General features: G+C 44.6%; 1 protein-coding gene across 4 annotated transcripts in view; it reads right to left on the bottom strand.

Annotated features, from left to right (window-relative positions):
* ccdc90b (coiled-coil domain containing 90B) overlaps window positions 1-18,625 on the bottom strand; it is a 50,900-nt gene that overhangs the window by 29,118 nt on the left and 3,157 nt on the right. For 3 of the 4 annotated variants that reach the window (XM_085998885.1, XM_085998888.1, XM_085998886.1), the window contains exons 2-4: window positions 13,496-13,615; window positions 6,276-6,379; window positions 2,803-2,904 (exon numbers count right to left, since the gene is read on the bottom strand). In XM_085998885.1, the coding sequence (XP_085855011.1) occupies window positions 2,803-2,904; window positions 6,276-6,379; window positions 13,496-13,615 (326 nt within the window). The remainder of the gene's footprint in view (window positions 1-2,802; window positions 2,905-6,275; window positions 6,380-13,495; window positions 13,616-18,625) is intronic. The other variant, XM_085998887.1, reaches the window with a different exon arrangement.

Raw genomic sequence — 18,625 nt, 5'->3', positions numbered from 1 at the left:
GTACCCTCTTCTCCAAGATCCTCAAGCCAGATGTAATGTACCTTTACTGCATGTATATGTACAGGTATTTAGCTTAGTTTGTACCTGTATAGGTTTGAAGTTTTACTGAATGTTTTCCTTACAAATAAACTGTATTAGAGTATTTATGGTCTATATTTATCCCACTATTTAATTTACCAAATTATTACTGTACAAATAAACTGTAATACTATTTATAGTCTTTATTTATCCCACTCAGTGTGAATATTCATAAGGTTCGCTGCAGAAATATTAATGTGTTTGCTTACGGGGTGCTGCCCAGACCCCCGCTAGGGTGTTACTGTAATACCGTTCTGAAATCCGAAAAATTCCGAATTCCGAAACACATCTGGCCCCAAGGGTTTCGGATAAGGGATTGTGGACCTGTACTATTGATCTTTGTATCCATCATGTCTAAAAGAAATTCACATCCATGACCAAATATGTGCACTCCATGTACTGAATAGTAGGCTTGGATTACAAATTACAATGACTAGTTAAAAAGAAAAATCAAAGTCTGAGAGGGAGGTTGTCATGCAGAAAAGACATGACTTTAGTCAAATGTAAAAAAAAACTGAAAGTTTAAAAAAATTTCAAGAACATTAGTCATATACAAATGTGTTTATATACTGCCTTTGACATCCTCAGCATTCCCCAAACTGCTTCACAGCCGCTGAATTACTTTTGAAGTACAATCACTGTTGTTATGTAGGCAAAGATGTCAACCACAGCAAGGCCCCATGAACAGTAATGAGGTAATGATCAATTCAGCTATTTTGGTGATGTTAGTTAAGGGATAAATGTTGGGCAGGCACATGGGGAAATGCCCTGCTTGTCTTCAAATAGTGTCATGAAATCTTTTACATCCACTTGAATAGCCAGACAGGCCTTTGGTTTAATGCCTCATATGAAAGACCTCTGTGTTGCATTCCCTCAGTACTGCACTGCTGTGTCAGTCAAGATTATGTGGTTGAGTCCCTGCAGTCAGAGTTTAACACATGACCGTCGAACTCAGAAACACCAGCACCAAACCAACACCATATAAATATAATTATAGGCATATAAATTAATTATGATATACTGTGCCACTCTGAAGTGAATGACTTATAGTAAATACATTCCACACTTGGACTTATCATTATACTAGGACTTCAGTCTTGTTTAATACTGCTTAATGTAAATTATCAAGAGCAATTGTTTGTTGGGAAAAACTTTTATCGGGTCCCTAAGCAGAAGTATCTGCAAGGCCTCGCCTCTTACTAATATCAACCAATGTCTCTGCTCCATCTATTTTTCAATCACGCCATTAAATATTGAAATGTCACTATTTCAGATAATCAGGTGTTTTATTCTTGAAAAAATTAATACCATGGGCAGAATGTAACTAGAAAGAGGTTTAGTTCAAATGGTAGGATTTCCACATGTGACTTGTTTTGTGATATCTGATAATTTATGATGCAAGTCCAATATTTAGTACATATAGTGCAAATATCTACCGGTAGCAGATGTCATTTGTTTAGACAATACTGCATGCTGGCCCTAATTAATCATGAGATTGGCGTATTTGCTGCAAGGAAATTAATCAGAGTCATAAAAAAAATGTTTGAATAGCCTCGTCGCCATGATTCGACATTGATTGAATCATGATCTGGTCAACAGTCAAGATGAATGTCTCTTTAGGAGCCCTGCTGACTAGGAGACGTCAACTTTCCAATGATGAAACAGACATTGCTAATACATTTAGTTGCCATTTTAAGAGTAGCAGAATTAAATTACAAATATATTAAGATTCTTGTTTAGTATTTAGTACCAATTCTTGATGTGATTATGGACATGTTTGTGGTATAGGCCTGCTCCCACTAAAGAAAGGAAGAACTTGCATTTATATAGAGCTTTTCATGACCTTAGATGTCCCAAAGTGCTTTACAGCCAATTAATTACTTTATGAAGTGTAGTCACTTTTGTAATGTAGGAAACGCGGCAACCAATTTACACACATCAAGGTTCCACAAACAGCAATGCGATAATGACCAGATAATCTGTTTTAGTGATGTTGGTTGAGGGATAAATATTGACCAGGTCACTGGGGAGAACTCCCCTGCTCTTTTTTGAATAGTGCCTATAGGATCTTTTACGTTCACCTGAGGGGGTCTTGGTTTAATGTCTCATCCAAAAGACGGCACCTCAAACAGTGCAGCTCTCCTTCAATCCTGCACTGAAGTGTCAGCTTAGATTATGTGCTCATCTCTGGAGTGAGAATTGAACCCACAACCTTCTGACTCAGAGGCGAGGGGGCTACCACTGAGCGATGGTTGACATGAGGAACTGGGTTGACAGTAGTCTCATAAGGAGAAATGCTGTATCAATAAATTGGCGATATATAGGGTACTAACACATAGAGGTGCTGAACTGCTCTCTTCAGTTCCCAATCTGAGCCACACTGAGTGTGGAGAAATCAAAGTAAAATTAACTGCATGTCTCTGAAGAGGAGAAGGATAGTCAGAGGGGAGAATCATGTCTAAATGGTGGCAAGCAGTGCCTTGAGCCAACTGAAAGAGGCAGTAGCAGTAGCCTAGGAGCTGGGTCTGTCTGCACACTTAGCAGCAAAGGCTTCATGGCTGGGCAGCGTAAAGACAAGGATAATATTGTTTTTCAATTTTCCCCTCTCTCCCTCAGGCACTGACACATGCTGAAATATGATGCAATGGAGGACAAAGCCTTTTCTAACCCCCAGTCTAATTTCATTAGGTACTTCTATTGTTACACTGCTGTTTGGAGTCATACCTCATTTTCCATCCTCAGATTTGAAAATTCACTTTTCTCCAGAATAACCATATCCTGTCTTATCGAGTCTAAATGGGCCATGATTTGCTGCAGCATTATTTCCTGAAAGAAAGAAATGTTCCAAAACAATAACATAGTTTTTCAATTCTGCAGAGAACAGTCTTGTAGTTTTTGCACTGTTTTGTCCTGTACATGTGAGTCAGCTCTGCCAATGTTAAAAGTCTTGTTTCCCCCTCAGTATTCAATATGTACAAATTATCTATAAAAGAACATATCTAAAAAAAAATCTTATTGGCAAATGTTATAAATTAGAGTCAAAATAAATCACAGAAAAGCTCTTTATTCACTATATTCTTACCCTCTATTACTCTTATGAATTTTGCACAATATATTGATAAAGGAGAGAAACAGAAAATGCTTCTACATTGTGGGTTCCTTTTTGTGCTTTTTAAGAAAATTCCACCCTTCCACCCCCCCCCTCACTCATTTTTATTTACAGACAGCTGTCGCTCTCAATAGGCCTGTTGGAAGTTGCTTGGTGGGTGAGGAGTGGAGGGGTGCGACCTTCTCCCAATCATTAGTATAGCAATTGAAGAAATCATAAGTCGTGCCAATAACCGGTTTGGTGTCGGCCAGAACCACTCCATGTAAGATCTTGGCACAGCCTTGATCCAGACATGGATGCAGGAGCTGAATGCCAGAGGAGAGGTGTAAGTAACGGCCCTCGACATCAAGGCAGCATTCGACTGAGTATGGCACCAAGGAGCCCTCGCAAAACAGAGCTTAATGGGGGTCAATGGGAAAAACCTGTGGTGGCTAGATCAAACCTGACACACAGCAAGATGGTGGTGGTGGTCAGAAGCTAATTGTTGCAGCTCTGGGACACTGCTGCAGGGGTTCCTTAGGGCAACGTCCTTGGGCCAACCATCCTGAGCTGCTTTATCAATGGCGCTCCCTTTGTTATAAGGTCAGAAGTTGGGTTGTTCACGGACAATTTTACAGCTCCATTCGCAATTTCTCTGATAACAAAGTGACCATGCCAACTGACAGCAGAACTTGGACTACATCCAGGCTTGGGCTGACAAGTGGCAGGTAACATTTATTTCCAATAAGAGAAAACCCAACCACCTTCCCATGACCTTCAACTGTATCACCATCAATATTCTCGGGGGGTGGGGGGGGGGGGTCGCCATTAAGCTTAACTAGATCAGCCATATCAACATCATGGTTATAAGAGTAGAGCAGAGGCTAGGTCCTTCCCAATGGGTGGTTCACCTCCTGACTCCTCAAAGTCTCTCCACCATCTACAAGACTCAAGTCAGGAGTGTGATGGAATACTCACCACTCACCTGGCTTGGCACAGCCACAGAAATGCTGAATAAGATTGGCACCACCCAAAACAGAGGAGTCCGCTTTATCGGTATCCCTGCCATTGAACTCAATATCCACCCATAGTATCCCCAAGTACACTGTAGCCACAGTACGTGTGATCTACAGCATGTACTACAGCAACCTGCCAAGCTTAATTCAGCATTTCCCAACTTTGGGAGCTTTACCACTAAGAAGGACAAAAGCAGCAGCATCATGGGAATAACATCACCTCCAAGTTCCCCGCCAGATCACACACCATCCTGACTTGAACATATATCATTGTTCCTTCATCACTGAGGAGTCAAAATCCTAGAGTTTCCACCTAACACCACTGTGAGAGCATTATCGGCACAAGAACTGCAATGGTTCAAGTGGAAGGCCCACCAGCACCTTCTCAGGGAAACTAAGAATGGGCAATAAACGCGGCCTTGCCAACATTATCTACAACCCGAGAATAAAACAAAATCCACATGTCATGATACAACTGTACATCTTGACACTCACATCTGTAGGAGCCATAAAAGTAGACCAGTTTCTTTGTGTTAAAACTGGTCAAAACTATTAGATGACAGAGTGAATGATCTGATGCCAAAAAAAATTATGTTTATATTTATTTATGCCTGTTTGGAGAACAGTTTGCAGCTTACTCAACACTGAGCTATTGTTGTGCATCAGAACCAGTTCAGCGTGCTTAGTGAAGCAGGAGTGGAGGTGCAGCAAATCACTAGACCCAGGATAATCTAGATTTACACTGCTGTCAAACAAAAGAGATTGGGCCATTTATATCAGTGAGTGCAGCTGACTGGGTGAGAAACAACCCAGCATTTACTTTCATGTACTCCAGTAAAGGCAAAAACACCCAGAGAAAGGCACACACAGTCATACCCAGGAGGCTGTGAGAGTATACAGAACATCAACAATAAAGGGAAAAACAACTAAGACACCAGAAAAAGCAAAAATAAACTCTTGAAGATAATGGCCCAGAAATTCGGGTCCCAATGTGAGAGTACGGCCGGAGTACTCACGCGTGGACCCGATGGAAGTGCCGGTTTCTTGCAAGCACTACGCATGCGTGGGAAACCGGCATTTCCGATCCTCTGAACCAAGGGGTTCAGAGGTCGAACGTGTGTGCAGGAGTCTGTGCCTGCGCGTTGAACTTCCTCTTTTTTTACAGGTTTGCCCGTGCGTGAAGGCCTCTACTTTTTGCACATTTAAAAACCAGGCGTAAGGACTTCATTTTAAAAGGTAAGTGGTCAATTAATTAAAATTAGAACATTTTTTCCACAGGTTTATTATTTTTAAATACTTTACAGTAAAGTAAGTGTATTATTAGCCCCGATTTTTTATAAAATTATTTTTTTCAAAAATTTAAATTATTGTTTAAAATAGTTATTTAATGTTATTTATAGTTGATTTAAATAGTGTGATTTTTTTTCAAATTTATTTTAAGGTTAAGTACTGTTTTGGGCGCCCGGAGTTTTCATGAGTTTGACAGTTCTTTCTATCAAACTCATGAATGGACTTTTCCCTCCTCCGATTGGTTGCCCAGTGCTCACGTGATCCCAGCCGAGGCATCGCACTAAGTACGCCGCTGGATCACGCAAGCACAGCGCGCCGGGAACTGGACCGGGCCACAGACAGGAAATCCACGCAGGCCCAGGCCTCAACTGCCGGCGCGCTAGGTAAGTGTAGGTCGGGGGCTTGCACCCGCGGGAAGCCCTCGACACGAATTTCTGGGCCAATGTATGAAGGAAAAACAAAGCAGGAAAAAGGAAAGATTAGACAGAGATCCAATGCCTGTAAAATTGAGTTTCTAAAAAGAGCAGTTCAGAGCGTGGTTCATTATCTAAATCAATGATTTCCCAGACTCTTGTCTCAGCTTTGTTTTGCTCATTGCCAGTGTTTTAAAGGAAGTGGCACTACTTTGTGCATTTCTCATCAAGTTCTTTCAGCAAATTCAGAGAATTTCTTTTCTTAAAATATTCAGAAGCAAATGTACCCATAATAGTTTTCACATTATTCTTTAAAATGCATTTAAATATTACCAGGAAATAGATTTAAAGGATCAGTTTCTAGAACATACTCACAAAAACTGCACCTACCTGCTGTGCTTTCGTTACCATATCCCTGTATGTGGATTCCATATTAGCGCAGGTTAAATTCGCTATTACTGTAACTACAGCCTCTGCTTGCTCTTTTGGAAAACCTTATCACAAAAAATGAGAAAATTATAAAACAAATAAAGTAAGAGACTTTTAAAACCGTTCTATTTCTAACCCACCTACTTCCTCTCTCCTCGCTGCCTAAAAACAAGAATTCTCATCCATAAGCTCCTGATCTAATCTGAGCGGTCAGGTAGAAGAAAGAACTTGCTTTTTTACAGCATCTTTCACAAACTCAGGATGTGCCAAAGCACTTTACAGCCAATGTAGGACTTTGGAAGTGTAGTCACTGTTGTAATGTAGGAAACGGGGAACCCAATTTGTGCACAGAAAGGTTCCACAAACAGCAATGTGACAATGACCAGAGAATCTGGTTTTGGTGCTGGCTGAGGAATAAATATTGACCAGAACACCAGGGAAAACTCCGCTGCTTCTTTCAATTAGTGCCATTTCTTTTTAATGTCCACCTGAGAGGGCAGACAGGGCTTCGGTTTAACGTCTCCTCCAAAGGACGTAGGTGTAGAGTGGCGGCTAATCACTTCTCAACAAGGAGCTGGGAAAGAGAAAGAGAGCTGGCACATTGCCCGGGTTGATCACAGCTCATTATAGAATGCCAGAAATAAACTCAGAGCTGCTCAACTGCCAATCCTTTTGGCTAGGCACCATAAACAGGAGGTAAAGTGTGGAGCAGCACACTGACTCACAGAGAGAACAAGGTTCCAAGTGGTATTTCAGCTTCAACAGGTTCTCAGACTCAGGGACCCTGAAGACGGGAGCCTCTCAAGATTCGCAGCCAGACCATTAGAGAGACCAACAAATATTCTGTCACGCAATTGGGGCAAGAAACAGGATTGAACCCCCAGTCACACTTGGATGGACTCTGCTTAGGGGCAAAGACTAGCTGCTATCTGACCATATCTTAATCCCTTTTGTTTTAGGCTACAGTTTGTTAATGTAGTTACTGGGTTCAAAATTCTGTCAATCTGTACTCTTCACTGAACCAAACAACAACAATTTGCATTTATATAGTGCCTTTAATGTAGTAAAATGTCCCAAGGCACGTCACAGGAGTGTAATCAGAAAAAAAATTGACACTGAGCCAAAGAAGGAGGCATTAGGACAGGTGACCAAAAGCTTAGTCAAAGAGGTAGGTTTTAAGGAGGCTTTTAAGAAAAGAAAGACATGGAGTGGTGGAGAGTTTTAGGGAGGGAATTCCAGAGCTTAGGGCATAGACAGCTGAAGGCACAGCCATCAATAGTGGGGTGAAGGAAGTGGGGGATGGACAAGAGGCCAGAGTTGGAGGAAGGCAGAGTTCTCGGAGGGTTGTAGGGCTGGATAGGGAGGGATGAGACCATGGAGGTATTTGAACATGAGGATGAGAATTTTTAAAATTGAAGCGTTCAGAGACTGGGAGCCAATGTAGGTCAGCGAGTACAGGGGTGAACAGGACTTAGTGTGAGAACCCAAGCTGTAGATACCTACCACAGGTATTCAGAGATGGGGGTGGGAATAAAGATCAAGAGGCAAAAAATACAGATACTCAAGGTCAATGCTGACAGTAGAACTGCTTATTACTGCTACTGAAGAAGGGAAAACAAGTGTTAGATCACACACAAGGCCACTAATAAGCCAATATATTTTAAAATCACCTATGGTAACTAACATCAACAATTAGTTTTCCTTCTGAATGCTGACCTATTTCAGCAGCTGTTATATAAACACTAGAGTCTGTCACAGCAGTAACTCCACTCTGCCAGCCTTGGGATCAGTAGCAGAGTCGAAACATACGCTGCCACCATCCAGCAATGGGGCATTGGAGAAGCTGGGTGCAACTGAGACTGCACAGGTAGAACAGAACAACATTTTCACACTGGGCAGTGTTGAAGGAGTGATGGCAGAATGGAGACGTAAGGCAGAGAGTTATGGGAGCTTTTTCCAGAATGCACTGAAAACCAAAGCACACTATGCCAGTTCAATGTTTTTATAATTGAACCACAATTTTTTATATGGACTGTTGTGGTTTCTGTGAGAAATTAGCGTCAATGTGAAAAAGAGAGAGACTTCTAATAAACTATTTTGTTACTTGGTTGAGTTGGTTGTGAAGACGCTTTGAGATGCTGCAGAAGGCGTGTAAAACCTAAGATGAAATATTCCATCCTCTCACTGTTAATGTGGCTATGTTTACACATCCTTTTGATGTTAAAAGCCTTGTGTACTGCTGTTGCACAGAGCATTGAATGTACTACAATTAAAAGCACTTTCAAGTTCCTCTTGATTGTAAATGATTTACAGCACTTAAGATGAAAACATAGTACGATGAGCTCAGTTCAGCCCATACAACATACTTGCCTCCTTACAGAAACACTTCAGACTGTTGTTAGGAGAATGCAGGCAGCTTCCTCCCAGTTCTGTGGGATAATGCAATTACCAGCAAAATTCAAGCAGTGTTTACAACCCACACTACAGATGCTCTCTGAAATATAAATTCAAGATATACAGGGACCATTATGGGTTTCTCTTGGGTTCTGCTGTATGTAAATATACAGAGGCAGTGCCTGCAAAAGACTTCCATTGAACGGGAGTGGTCTTAAAAATACAAACATGCATTCCTGAGGGAACGCTCTCGAGTTGTTAATAAAAACAACTTATATTTTACCCAGCATCTTTCTTTCATTCACAGTGGAACACCATATTTTCAGTGTGTGCAAGTCAAGTGGGATGGTCACACACTTCAGACTGAGTTAGTGCAGAAGGGAAGTGGGTGACTTGACTTTAAATGTGTATCACTGAGCTACTGGTAGTACAGTCCTTGCTGTGTGAGACAGCAGTGCACAAGTCTTTGAACATGTAAAATAGCGTGTAAAAATATCAACATTTACAAACCTTCTGCACACTCCTCAAAACATTTTCGTAACCAAGTGACAAAATACTTTATTCAAAGTCTCACTTTTATTTAACACTGACTGCCAATTTCTCACATAAACCACATTTGTTCCTGCAAAAAATTAACTGGCTCAGTTATAAAAATATTGAACTGTCATAGTGTGCTTAAGCCTAACTTTGTTATAGAATGCCATGTTATTTATGATTTAATAACTGCTTAAGTTTAATTTTCAAAAATCTCCAACAAAAAATATTTACAAAAATTTAATTCTTCCCCAACACATGGCTTGCACACACTGGAAATGTGCTCCACTGGGTTACCTGGGAATGGAAGAAGGATGCTGGGTAAAATACCAGTTACTTTTATTTATTAATATGTTGCAAATCTTATCAAGGACGCACGAAGGAGCAAGATAATGAAGAAGGGGAGTGGGAAACCCACTAGCAGGGTAGGAGGAGGATTCAGGAGGCATAATGCAGGGATCCTTTGAGAATTATATGACAAACAGGTATTCAGTACTTAGTATCTGTGACAACAAAACAATTCGGAGGAGGGAAACCACAAACAATGTCAGGACACGTGGGGCAAGGGAGGGAACTGAATTGTAGGATTACATTAGTAATAAGTGATTACATGGTCAGGGAATATAGGCACTTCCATTGTCACAGATGTGAGCCTCAAATGGTGTGTTGCCGCCCGTAAGTCAGGGTAAGGGATATAATGGAGAAGGTGCAAAAGATTTAAAAGAGGGAAGGGGAACAGCTAGAAGTTGTGGGTTATGTTGGAACCAATGAAATAGGAAAAAATAGAACTGTGGTCCAGCAGAGGGAGTTTCAGAAATTAGGCGATACAGGAAACTTTTTTTTATCCGGCACGTTCGGGACCAACCTGGTGCCGGTTCATCAAAAATTCCGGATAACCGAACGCTATAGTAAAAGATAGAGCTGAGAGCTCTGTATAAAGCAACAAACCCTGTTGCTTAGCAACAGCTTCAGAACAATGGGCATAAGTTGCAAGCGTCTCTGTAGCTTAGCAACAGCTGCAGCCACACCCTTGCACAGCAACAAATGGAGTAAAAAAAGTAATAAAAGTTACCTGAACCTACTCCTGAATTTTGCTGGTTAACCGACATTTCCGGTTATTTAGGTGCTGGTAAATCGAAAGTTTCCTGTACATTTATCAGCAGGAGCTCAAGGATATTACTCTCAGTGCCATGTGCTAGTCTGCATAGATAAGGGAGATAAAGGTGTGGCTAAAAAGATGGTGTAGGAGGGAAGGTCAATTTCTGGGACATTGAGACCAGGTCTGGAACAGGAGTGGCCTGTACAAGGTGGACGGGTGTCAATGGAGATCAGTTTCTTTGATGAGGTGTGCTATGAGGAGTGAGAAAAACAAGACAAGGAAGTAAAGAGAAAAGCAAAAGGGGCAAGATAAAAGAGGAAATGGAAAAGGGACAAACGGGAAATTAATAAGAAACAGCGTTAAAAAGAAAAAGGTTGCTAAATAGACAGAGGCAGGTTTGAGTTTTAGTTACATAAATGCACAAAGCATTCGGAATACAGTTGATGAACTGGAAGCACAAATTACTATGGAGGTGGAGTGATATCACAGCAGTAACAGAGACATGACCTAGGCTGGGCCAGGGCTGGGAGCTAAACATTCTGGTACAAAACATCAGGAAAATAGAGTAGGAAAAAGGTGGTGTGCCAGATTTAATCAAAGATTCGCTTTCAGCAATAGAATACGAGTATGATACAGGGGATAGTGAAAAAGCTGAATCTATTTGGTTAGTTAAGGACTAAGAAAGGAACTGTTACTCCTTTGGGAGTTTATTATAGACCACCGAACATTGGAAAGGAGATAGAGGAAGAAGTATATGTAGATAAATTAGAGAAAAATGCAGGAGCATCAGCCATACAAATGGGTGACATTATTTGTCCAAAGAGTGGGGGAAAAGCAACATAAGTAGCAAAGCAAGTGAAAGGTGTCTACAATGTGTTTAGGATTGCTTTTCGGTGCTTTTAGTGTAACAAGAAAGGGCAGTGAAGTGGAACAAATAGGTCAGGTAGAGGTAGGGAAACATCTGAGAAAGAGAGATCATAGTTTCAATATAAAAAAAAATGAACAGATATGGAACAAAGATACAGGTGTCTGACTGGAAAAAAACAACAAATTTCAATGTGATTGAAAGGGAACTAGGCCACAAATTGGAAAGAAAAATTGGTACATCAGACACTGGACAAATTGGGAAACTTTCAAACAGATGATTAGGGTACAAGCCAGACATATTGCCATAAAAAGTAAAGTGAGTACAACAAAAGATGGAGTTCCTTGCATGAATAGAGAAATTAAAATGAAATTTAAAAAAGGGATATGACAAATCTAGGACTAAATGTAAAAGAAAAATAAACAGCGTATAGTAAATATAGAAAGGAAGTTAAAGATTAGAAAGGTGAAGAGGGAGCAGGAAGGAAGACTAGCAGGCAATAAAATAATTTTCTAAATGCATGAAAAATAGAAGAAAGGAATGGACCAATTAAATCTGGAAAAGGAACTCTTATCATGGAGGATCAAGGGAATGGTGGAGATACTAAAGGAGTACTTGGCCTCAGAATTTACAGAAGATGCTTAAATTGGAACAAAAGAGTTAAGTTGGAACAATAGAGTATAGCAGGAGCAGGTACAACTTTAGATAGGATAAATATAAAGAAGGAAGTAGCACTGAAAATGTTGGTGGAATTCTTCCATGAACATGTTTTTCTTCACAGAAAGTAAAAAACTAAAAACACCAAAATTAAAGTTAAAATGTAGTTTTGCGGTAATTTAACTTCTTGTAATTTAAAAAACATTAACTAAAGTCACAGCAACCTAAAGCAACTCACATACTGTTTGGGTTCCTCCAGGACCACTCGGCTCCAGCCCTCGTTACAGCCTTGGTCCAAACATGGACAAAAGAGCTGAATCCCAGAGGTGAGGCGAGAGTGATTGCCCTTGACATCAAGGCAGCATTTCACTGAGTGTGGCACCAAGGAGCCCAAGTAAAACTGAAATCAATGGGAATCGGGGGGAAAATTCTCCACTGGCTGGTGTCACACCTAGCACAAAGGAAGATGGTTGTGGTTGTTGTTGGCCAATCATCTCAGCTCCAGGACATCGCTGCAGGGGTTTCTCAGGGCAATGTCCCAGGCCCAACCATCTTCAGCTGCTTCATCAATGATCTTCCCTCCAATACAAGGTCAGAAGTGGGGATGTTCGCTGATGATTACAGTGTCCAGTCCCATTCGCAACTGGTCAGATAATGAAGCAGTTTGTGCCCGTATGCAGCAAGACCTGGACAACATTCAGGCTTGGGCTGATAAGTGGCAAGTAACATTCACGCCACACAAGTGACAGGTAATGACTATCTCCAATTAGAGAGTCTAACCACCTCCCCATGAAATTCAACAGCATTACCATCATTGAATCCCCCACCATCAACATCCTGGGGTCACCATTGACCAGAAACTTAACTGGACCAGCCACATAAATACTGTGGCTACAAGAGCAGGTCAGAGGCTGGGTATTCTGCAGTGAGTGACTCACCTCCTGACTCCCCAAAGCCTTTCCACCATCTACAAGGCACAAGTCAGGAATGTGATGGAATACTCTCCACTTGCCTGGATGAGTGCAGTTCCAACAACACTCAAGAAGTCGGACACCATCCAGAACAAAGCAGCTCACTTGATTGACACCCCATCCACCACCGTAAACATTCATTCCCTCCACCACCGGCGTATCGTGGCTGCAGTGTGTACCATCTACAAGATGCACTGCAGCAACTCACCAGGGCTTCTTTGACAGCACCTCCCAAACCCCACGACCTCTACCACCTAGAAGGACAAGGGCAGTAGTTGCATGGGAACACCACCACCTCCAAGTTACACACCATCCTGACTTGGAAGTATATCACCAATCCTTCATCGTTGCGGAGTCAAAATCCTGGAACTCCCTCCCTAATAGCACTATGGGAGTACCTTCACCACATGGACTGCAGCAGTTGAAGGCAGCAGCTCACCACCACCTTCTCAAGGACAATTAGGGATGGACAATAAATGCTGGCTTTGCCAGTATTGCCCACATCCCGTGAATGAAAAAAAAAACAAATACAATATTTAGTCCCATTTGCACAGAATGAAATAGCAGATTTGAATGGATTGACCTTCTTCAACAAAATACTGCACTGAAAATTGATTAAATGAAGCTCAAACATTTGGAAGGAATGCTGCTTTCTTCTCACCATTATTCTGCAGCTCCAGAACTAGAGCATGGGTATCAAAACACATCCTCCTCTGCTCCTGGGACAATAACTCAACTCTTCTAACATCGTAAGTGCGCAACAAGGTAGCAGTAAAAAAACCTGCAAACAGAAAAAAAAGATCAGCTTCATCTGATTTATCCCATCTAGTGTTCTAGATAACACTGTCTGGAAATATCTAAAATATGTAAACCAGGAATTCATTTTGTTTTTAAAAAAGGCCTTATACCACTTACCTCTGTCTTACGATATGGAAGTGTTAGTTATTTAAGGGAAAGAGTCTACAGGAAGTACTTCTGTTTAAGGTACTCCCCATTCTATACTGAAAATAAAATGTAGCCAGATTCAGTAACTTTTTAAGAAAACCTTAAATATGTTACCAAAATAGATAACACCACTTTGACTCTTCTCACCTCCTGTCCTCTTCAAGGCATCACTAACAGGGATGGTCATCAGGTTCACAACTTTGGATGGGCCTGAGAGGCGGTCTAGAGCTGATTGACACTAGGAGCACCTGCTATTGACAATGTATTCTGCACCTTCAGCCTGTTGTGTGTTTCCCTGAGGTGAGACAGCACAAGATCAGCTCTCAGGTCAAAGCCTTCAATGGAGCCACCCTGGCATACAAAACACTCCTTCCTATGAGCGACATAACTACTCAAAGTGGGTCTTTTCTGGTAAATCAGTCATACTGTGGCGGAGCCACCAAAGGACTCAGAGCGGTTGTACATAATTCCTTTAACAGCAATGTAGTTACTGTCTGTGCCTGTACCTTTAATTACACTGTTTGACTGTACAATGCCAGTTACCTTTACAGCGCGGTTTCAACGTGATGACATCATGCCGTTAGTCGCGTGATGCCCCAATGGCGGGAAGAACGTGATGACGTCATGATGTCAGTCTCCTGACCAGAGGATCAGTCCTCGTGGAGCCTTCAAGGAGAGTAGACCTGTTATTGATGTGTTCTAGCAGTTTCCAGTTTAAACTCGTTAGGTAATTAAATTAATGAACTTTAATGAAACCAGAGTCGAACTCAGTCTTTTTGATAGGAACCTCCGTTCCTACATTGGTGACCCCGACTTCTACGAACGATTTTCATGGAAGATTCGACATGGACACGAACGCCGTCATGCTGAAACTGCCACAGTTCTGGGAGCAACAACCAGACGCCTGATTCATCCAGGCTGAAGCCCAGTTCGCCATTCGGAACCTCATCGCGGATCAGACCCGTTATTATTACATGGTCTCCGCCCTCGACAGCGCAACTGCATCTCGGATCATCAGCTTCATCGGTAGTCATCCTACTGACAGCAAGTATGATGCAATTAAGGCGCGGTTGCTTCAGGTTTTTGGGCTATCAAAGTCGAAGCGTGCCCGCCGGCTCATCACGCTGCCCGGCCTCGGGGACTCCAAACCGACCGAGCTCATAAGCCAAATGCTCATACTCTTGGGTGCTGAACCGGAATGTTTCATCTTCCGGGAGCTTTTCCTCTACCAACTGCCTGGACAGGTTCAGGCTGCCCTGGCCAGCTCCGACATTACTGACTGCACCAAGCTTGCGGCCAAAGCCGATAAGATTTTCACTGTTACCCAGCAGTGTTGTGCGGCCACGAGGTGCCCACCCCCAACAGACGCGGTCCCGGCTTCTCCTACAGCGGGCTGGTGCTCCTACCACACCCGTTTTGGTGCGAAAGCACGATGCTGCCGCTCCCCCTGCAGTTTTTCGCCAAAAAAAAACCCAAGGCGGCGCAGGTGGCGTCCCTGGCGACGGATGACCAAATCTAATGGGCGTTCCGCGGTGGCGATGGCCGTCGGTTCTACGGGGAAACTCCTCTATATCACCGATTCCCTCTCGGGCCGCCGTTTCCTTTGTGACACCGGGGCACAGTGTAGCATTCTACCTGCGTCGAAGCTCGACACGCAGACTGGGAACCTCGGTTTTTCCCTCATAGCGGCTAATGGCGCAGCTATTCGAACGCTCCGAAAGCGGCGGGTCGAAGTCTGTTTCGGCGGTCAGCGCTTCTTTTGGGATTTCGTCACGGCTACAGTCTCACAGCCTATCCTAGGGGCAGATTTTCTGTGTGCCAACAGCCTACTAGTCGATGTCCGGCACCGCCGGCTGATCAACGCGGCCACCTTCCACTCGATTCCGTGCTTCCACGGTACCTCCGTGGCGCGCTCCATTGCCTGTGCTTTTCCTCCTCTAGATGACTTCATGCGGCTCCTCGGGGAGTTTCCAGAGCTGACAAGGCCCACCTTCTCCTCTTCGGCGACGAAACATGGTGTTGACCATCTCATCACCACTACTGGCTCCCCGGTTTATGTGCGGGCTAGAAGGCTCGAACCTGGCAAGCTCGCAGCTGCGAAGGCGGAGTTCGCCACAATGGAGCGGCTCGGCATCATTAGGCGATCGAAGAGTCCCTGGTCTTCACCTCTCCACATCGTGCCGAAACCAGGCTGCGGCTGGCGGCCATGCGGTGACTACCGACGCCACCATTCCAGATCGGTACCCGATCCCGCATATCCAGGACTTCTCGGCCCACTTGGCGGGAAATTCTATCTTCTCTAAAGTCGACCTCGTCCGTGGATATCACCAGGTTCCAGTGCACCCACAAGACGTCCCAAAAACCGCAGTCATCACCCCTTTTGGCCTCCGAGTTCCTGCGGATGCAGTTTGGCTTAAAGAACGCAGCACAGGCGTTCCAGCGTTTAATGGACTCCGTTCTACGGGACCTGCGTTTCCTTTTCGTCTACCTTGATGACATACTCATCGCCAGTGCCAGCAAGGAGGAGCACATCTCCCATTTGCGTTCCCTCTTTACACGCCTCAGCCAACACGGTTTAATCATCAACCCGGCCAAGTGCCAGTTCGGCCTGCAACAAATCGACTTCCTGGGACATCGCATAACATCGGACGGCGCCGTCCCTTTGGCGACGAAGGTTGAGGCGGTTACTTCTTTCCCACGGCCGTCGACAGTCAAGGCCTTGCAGGAGTTCCTGGGGATGGTCAACTTCTACCACCATTTCGTCCCCAAGGCGGTTCGACTTATGCAACCTTTGTTCGGGGCCCTCAAGGGCAAGTCCGGCAAAGACCCAATCAGCTGGACAGCTGAAATGGTCCAGGCATTCGGCGACACCAAGAATGCTTTGGCCAACGCAACCATGCTGGCACACCCACTTCCAGGTGCTATCGCCCTTACCACCGACGCGCCAGACTACGCCATCGGTGCGGTGCAAGAGCAATGGGTCAACGGCACGTGGCAACTGCTGGCATTTTTCAGCCGTCAATTGCGAACAAATGAAAAAAAGTACAGCACCTTCGATAGGGAACTACTGGCCCTTTTCCTCACCATTCGCCATTTCCGGTTTTTATTGGAGGGGCGCCCCTTCACGGCTTTTGTCGACCACAAACTCCTTACGTTCGCCATGGCCAAGACCACCGAACCGTGGTCCGCTCGTCAACAACGTCACTTGACGTTCATTTCCGAATTTACCACGGACATTCAACATGTGTCTGGGAAGGATAAGCTGGTGGCAGATTGCCTCTCCCGTGCGACGGTCCACCTGGGAATTGACTACGCCCTCATGGCGGCAGATCAGGTTTCGGATTCGGAGGTCCAATCATATCGAACTGTTCCCTCTAGTTTCCAAGCGACCGACGTCGTCTTCCAGGCCACAGGTGCCACGCTCCTTTGCGACGTTTCCATGGGAGTTCCTCGTCCCATAGCGCCAGTCGCATGGCGCCGGAGGGTTTTTGATGCCATACACGGATTGTCGCACCCAGGGATGAAGGCTTCACAACGGCTTATGTCAGCCAAGTTCGTCTGGAAAGGTATGCACATCGATGTCCGTGACTGGGCTAATACCTGTGTCGTATGCCAGAAAGCCAAAGTCCAGCGTCATGTCAAGGCTCCAGTGGCTGCGTTCACTGTTCCGGAGCGTCATTTCGACCACGTGCATGTGGACCTCGTGGGGCCGCTTCCGCCTTCTCAGGGTTATACTCATCTCCTCACCATAGTGGACCGCACCACTAGGTGGCCAGAGGCAATTCCTTTGGTTTCCACGTCGGCAGACGACGCTAGAGCTTTCATCTCCTGTTGGGTCGCCCATTTCGAGGTACCGGCGGACATCTCCTCTGACCGCGGGTCACAATTTTCCTCGGATCTTTGGAACGCTGTGGCTCAGTACCAAACTTCATCGCACCACCGCCTATCATCCGCAGGCAAATGGCCTTTGCGAGCGATTCCACAGGTCGCTTAAAGCCTCTCTTCGGGCCAGTCTTCAAGGCGCAGGATGGGTGGACAGACTCCCATGGGTCCTGTTGGGTCTCCGTACGGCGCCCAAAGATGATCTACAATCGTCTTCGGCTGAACTCGTCTATGGCCAGCCGCTCCGGGTGCCAGGAGATTTCCTCCCTTCTCCCACAGAGCCATGGTTCACCTCCCGGCAACTCGTTCGCCACCAAGAAGCGGCCGGATGCTTTGCTCCGATACCTACGTCCAATCACGGTTTTCAGACCTCCTACGTGCCACCGGGACTGAAGAATGCGGAGTATGTCTTCATCCGACACGACGCTCACCGGGATCCGCTCAACCCCCTTACACTGGTCCTTTCTGCGTCATCGAACCGGGAGACAAATCCTTTTTGGTCGGCGTCGGAGGGAAACCGGATCACATCTTGGTGGACCGCTTGAAGCCGGCTCACCTGGACCTGGACCACCCTGTCGTAGTCGCTCAACCACCCAAACGTGGCTGACCACCCGTTGCTGCCGCACCTGATCAACCAAAGCCGCCTGACAACTCGACCGCGCTCGCCGCGCCTGCTCAGCCGCCACCGACTGCCAACTTCCTCTACCAGGGTATCGAAGTCGATCGGACAGGCTCATCAGGCCTCCTCCTCACCTCACCTTTTCTGTTAAAGACAATTCTGGGGGGGCGCATGTGGTGGAGCCACCAAAGGACTCAGAGTGGTTGTACATAATTCCTTTAACAGCAATGTAGTTACTGTCTGTGTCTGTACCTTTAATTACACTGTTTGACTGTACAATGCCTAGTTACCTTTACAGCACGGTTTCAATTTGATGATGTCATGCCGTTAGTCACGTGATGCCCC

Source organism: Somniosus microcephalus, chromosome 10, assembly GCF_052327205.1.
Source record: "Somniosus microcephalus isolate GS21.2 chromosome 10, FLI_Smic_1.0, whole genome shotgun sequence".
In the NCBI taxonomy this organism is placed as follows: domain Eukaryota; kingdom Metazoa; phylum Chordata; class Chondrichthyes; order Squaliformes; family Somniosidae; genus Somniosus; species Somniosus microcephalus.
Note: the sequence above shows the minus strand (reverse complement) of the source record. Positions and strands in the feature narration are given on the sequence as shown.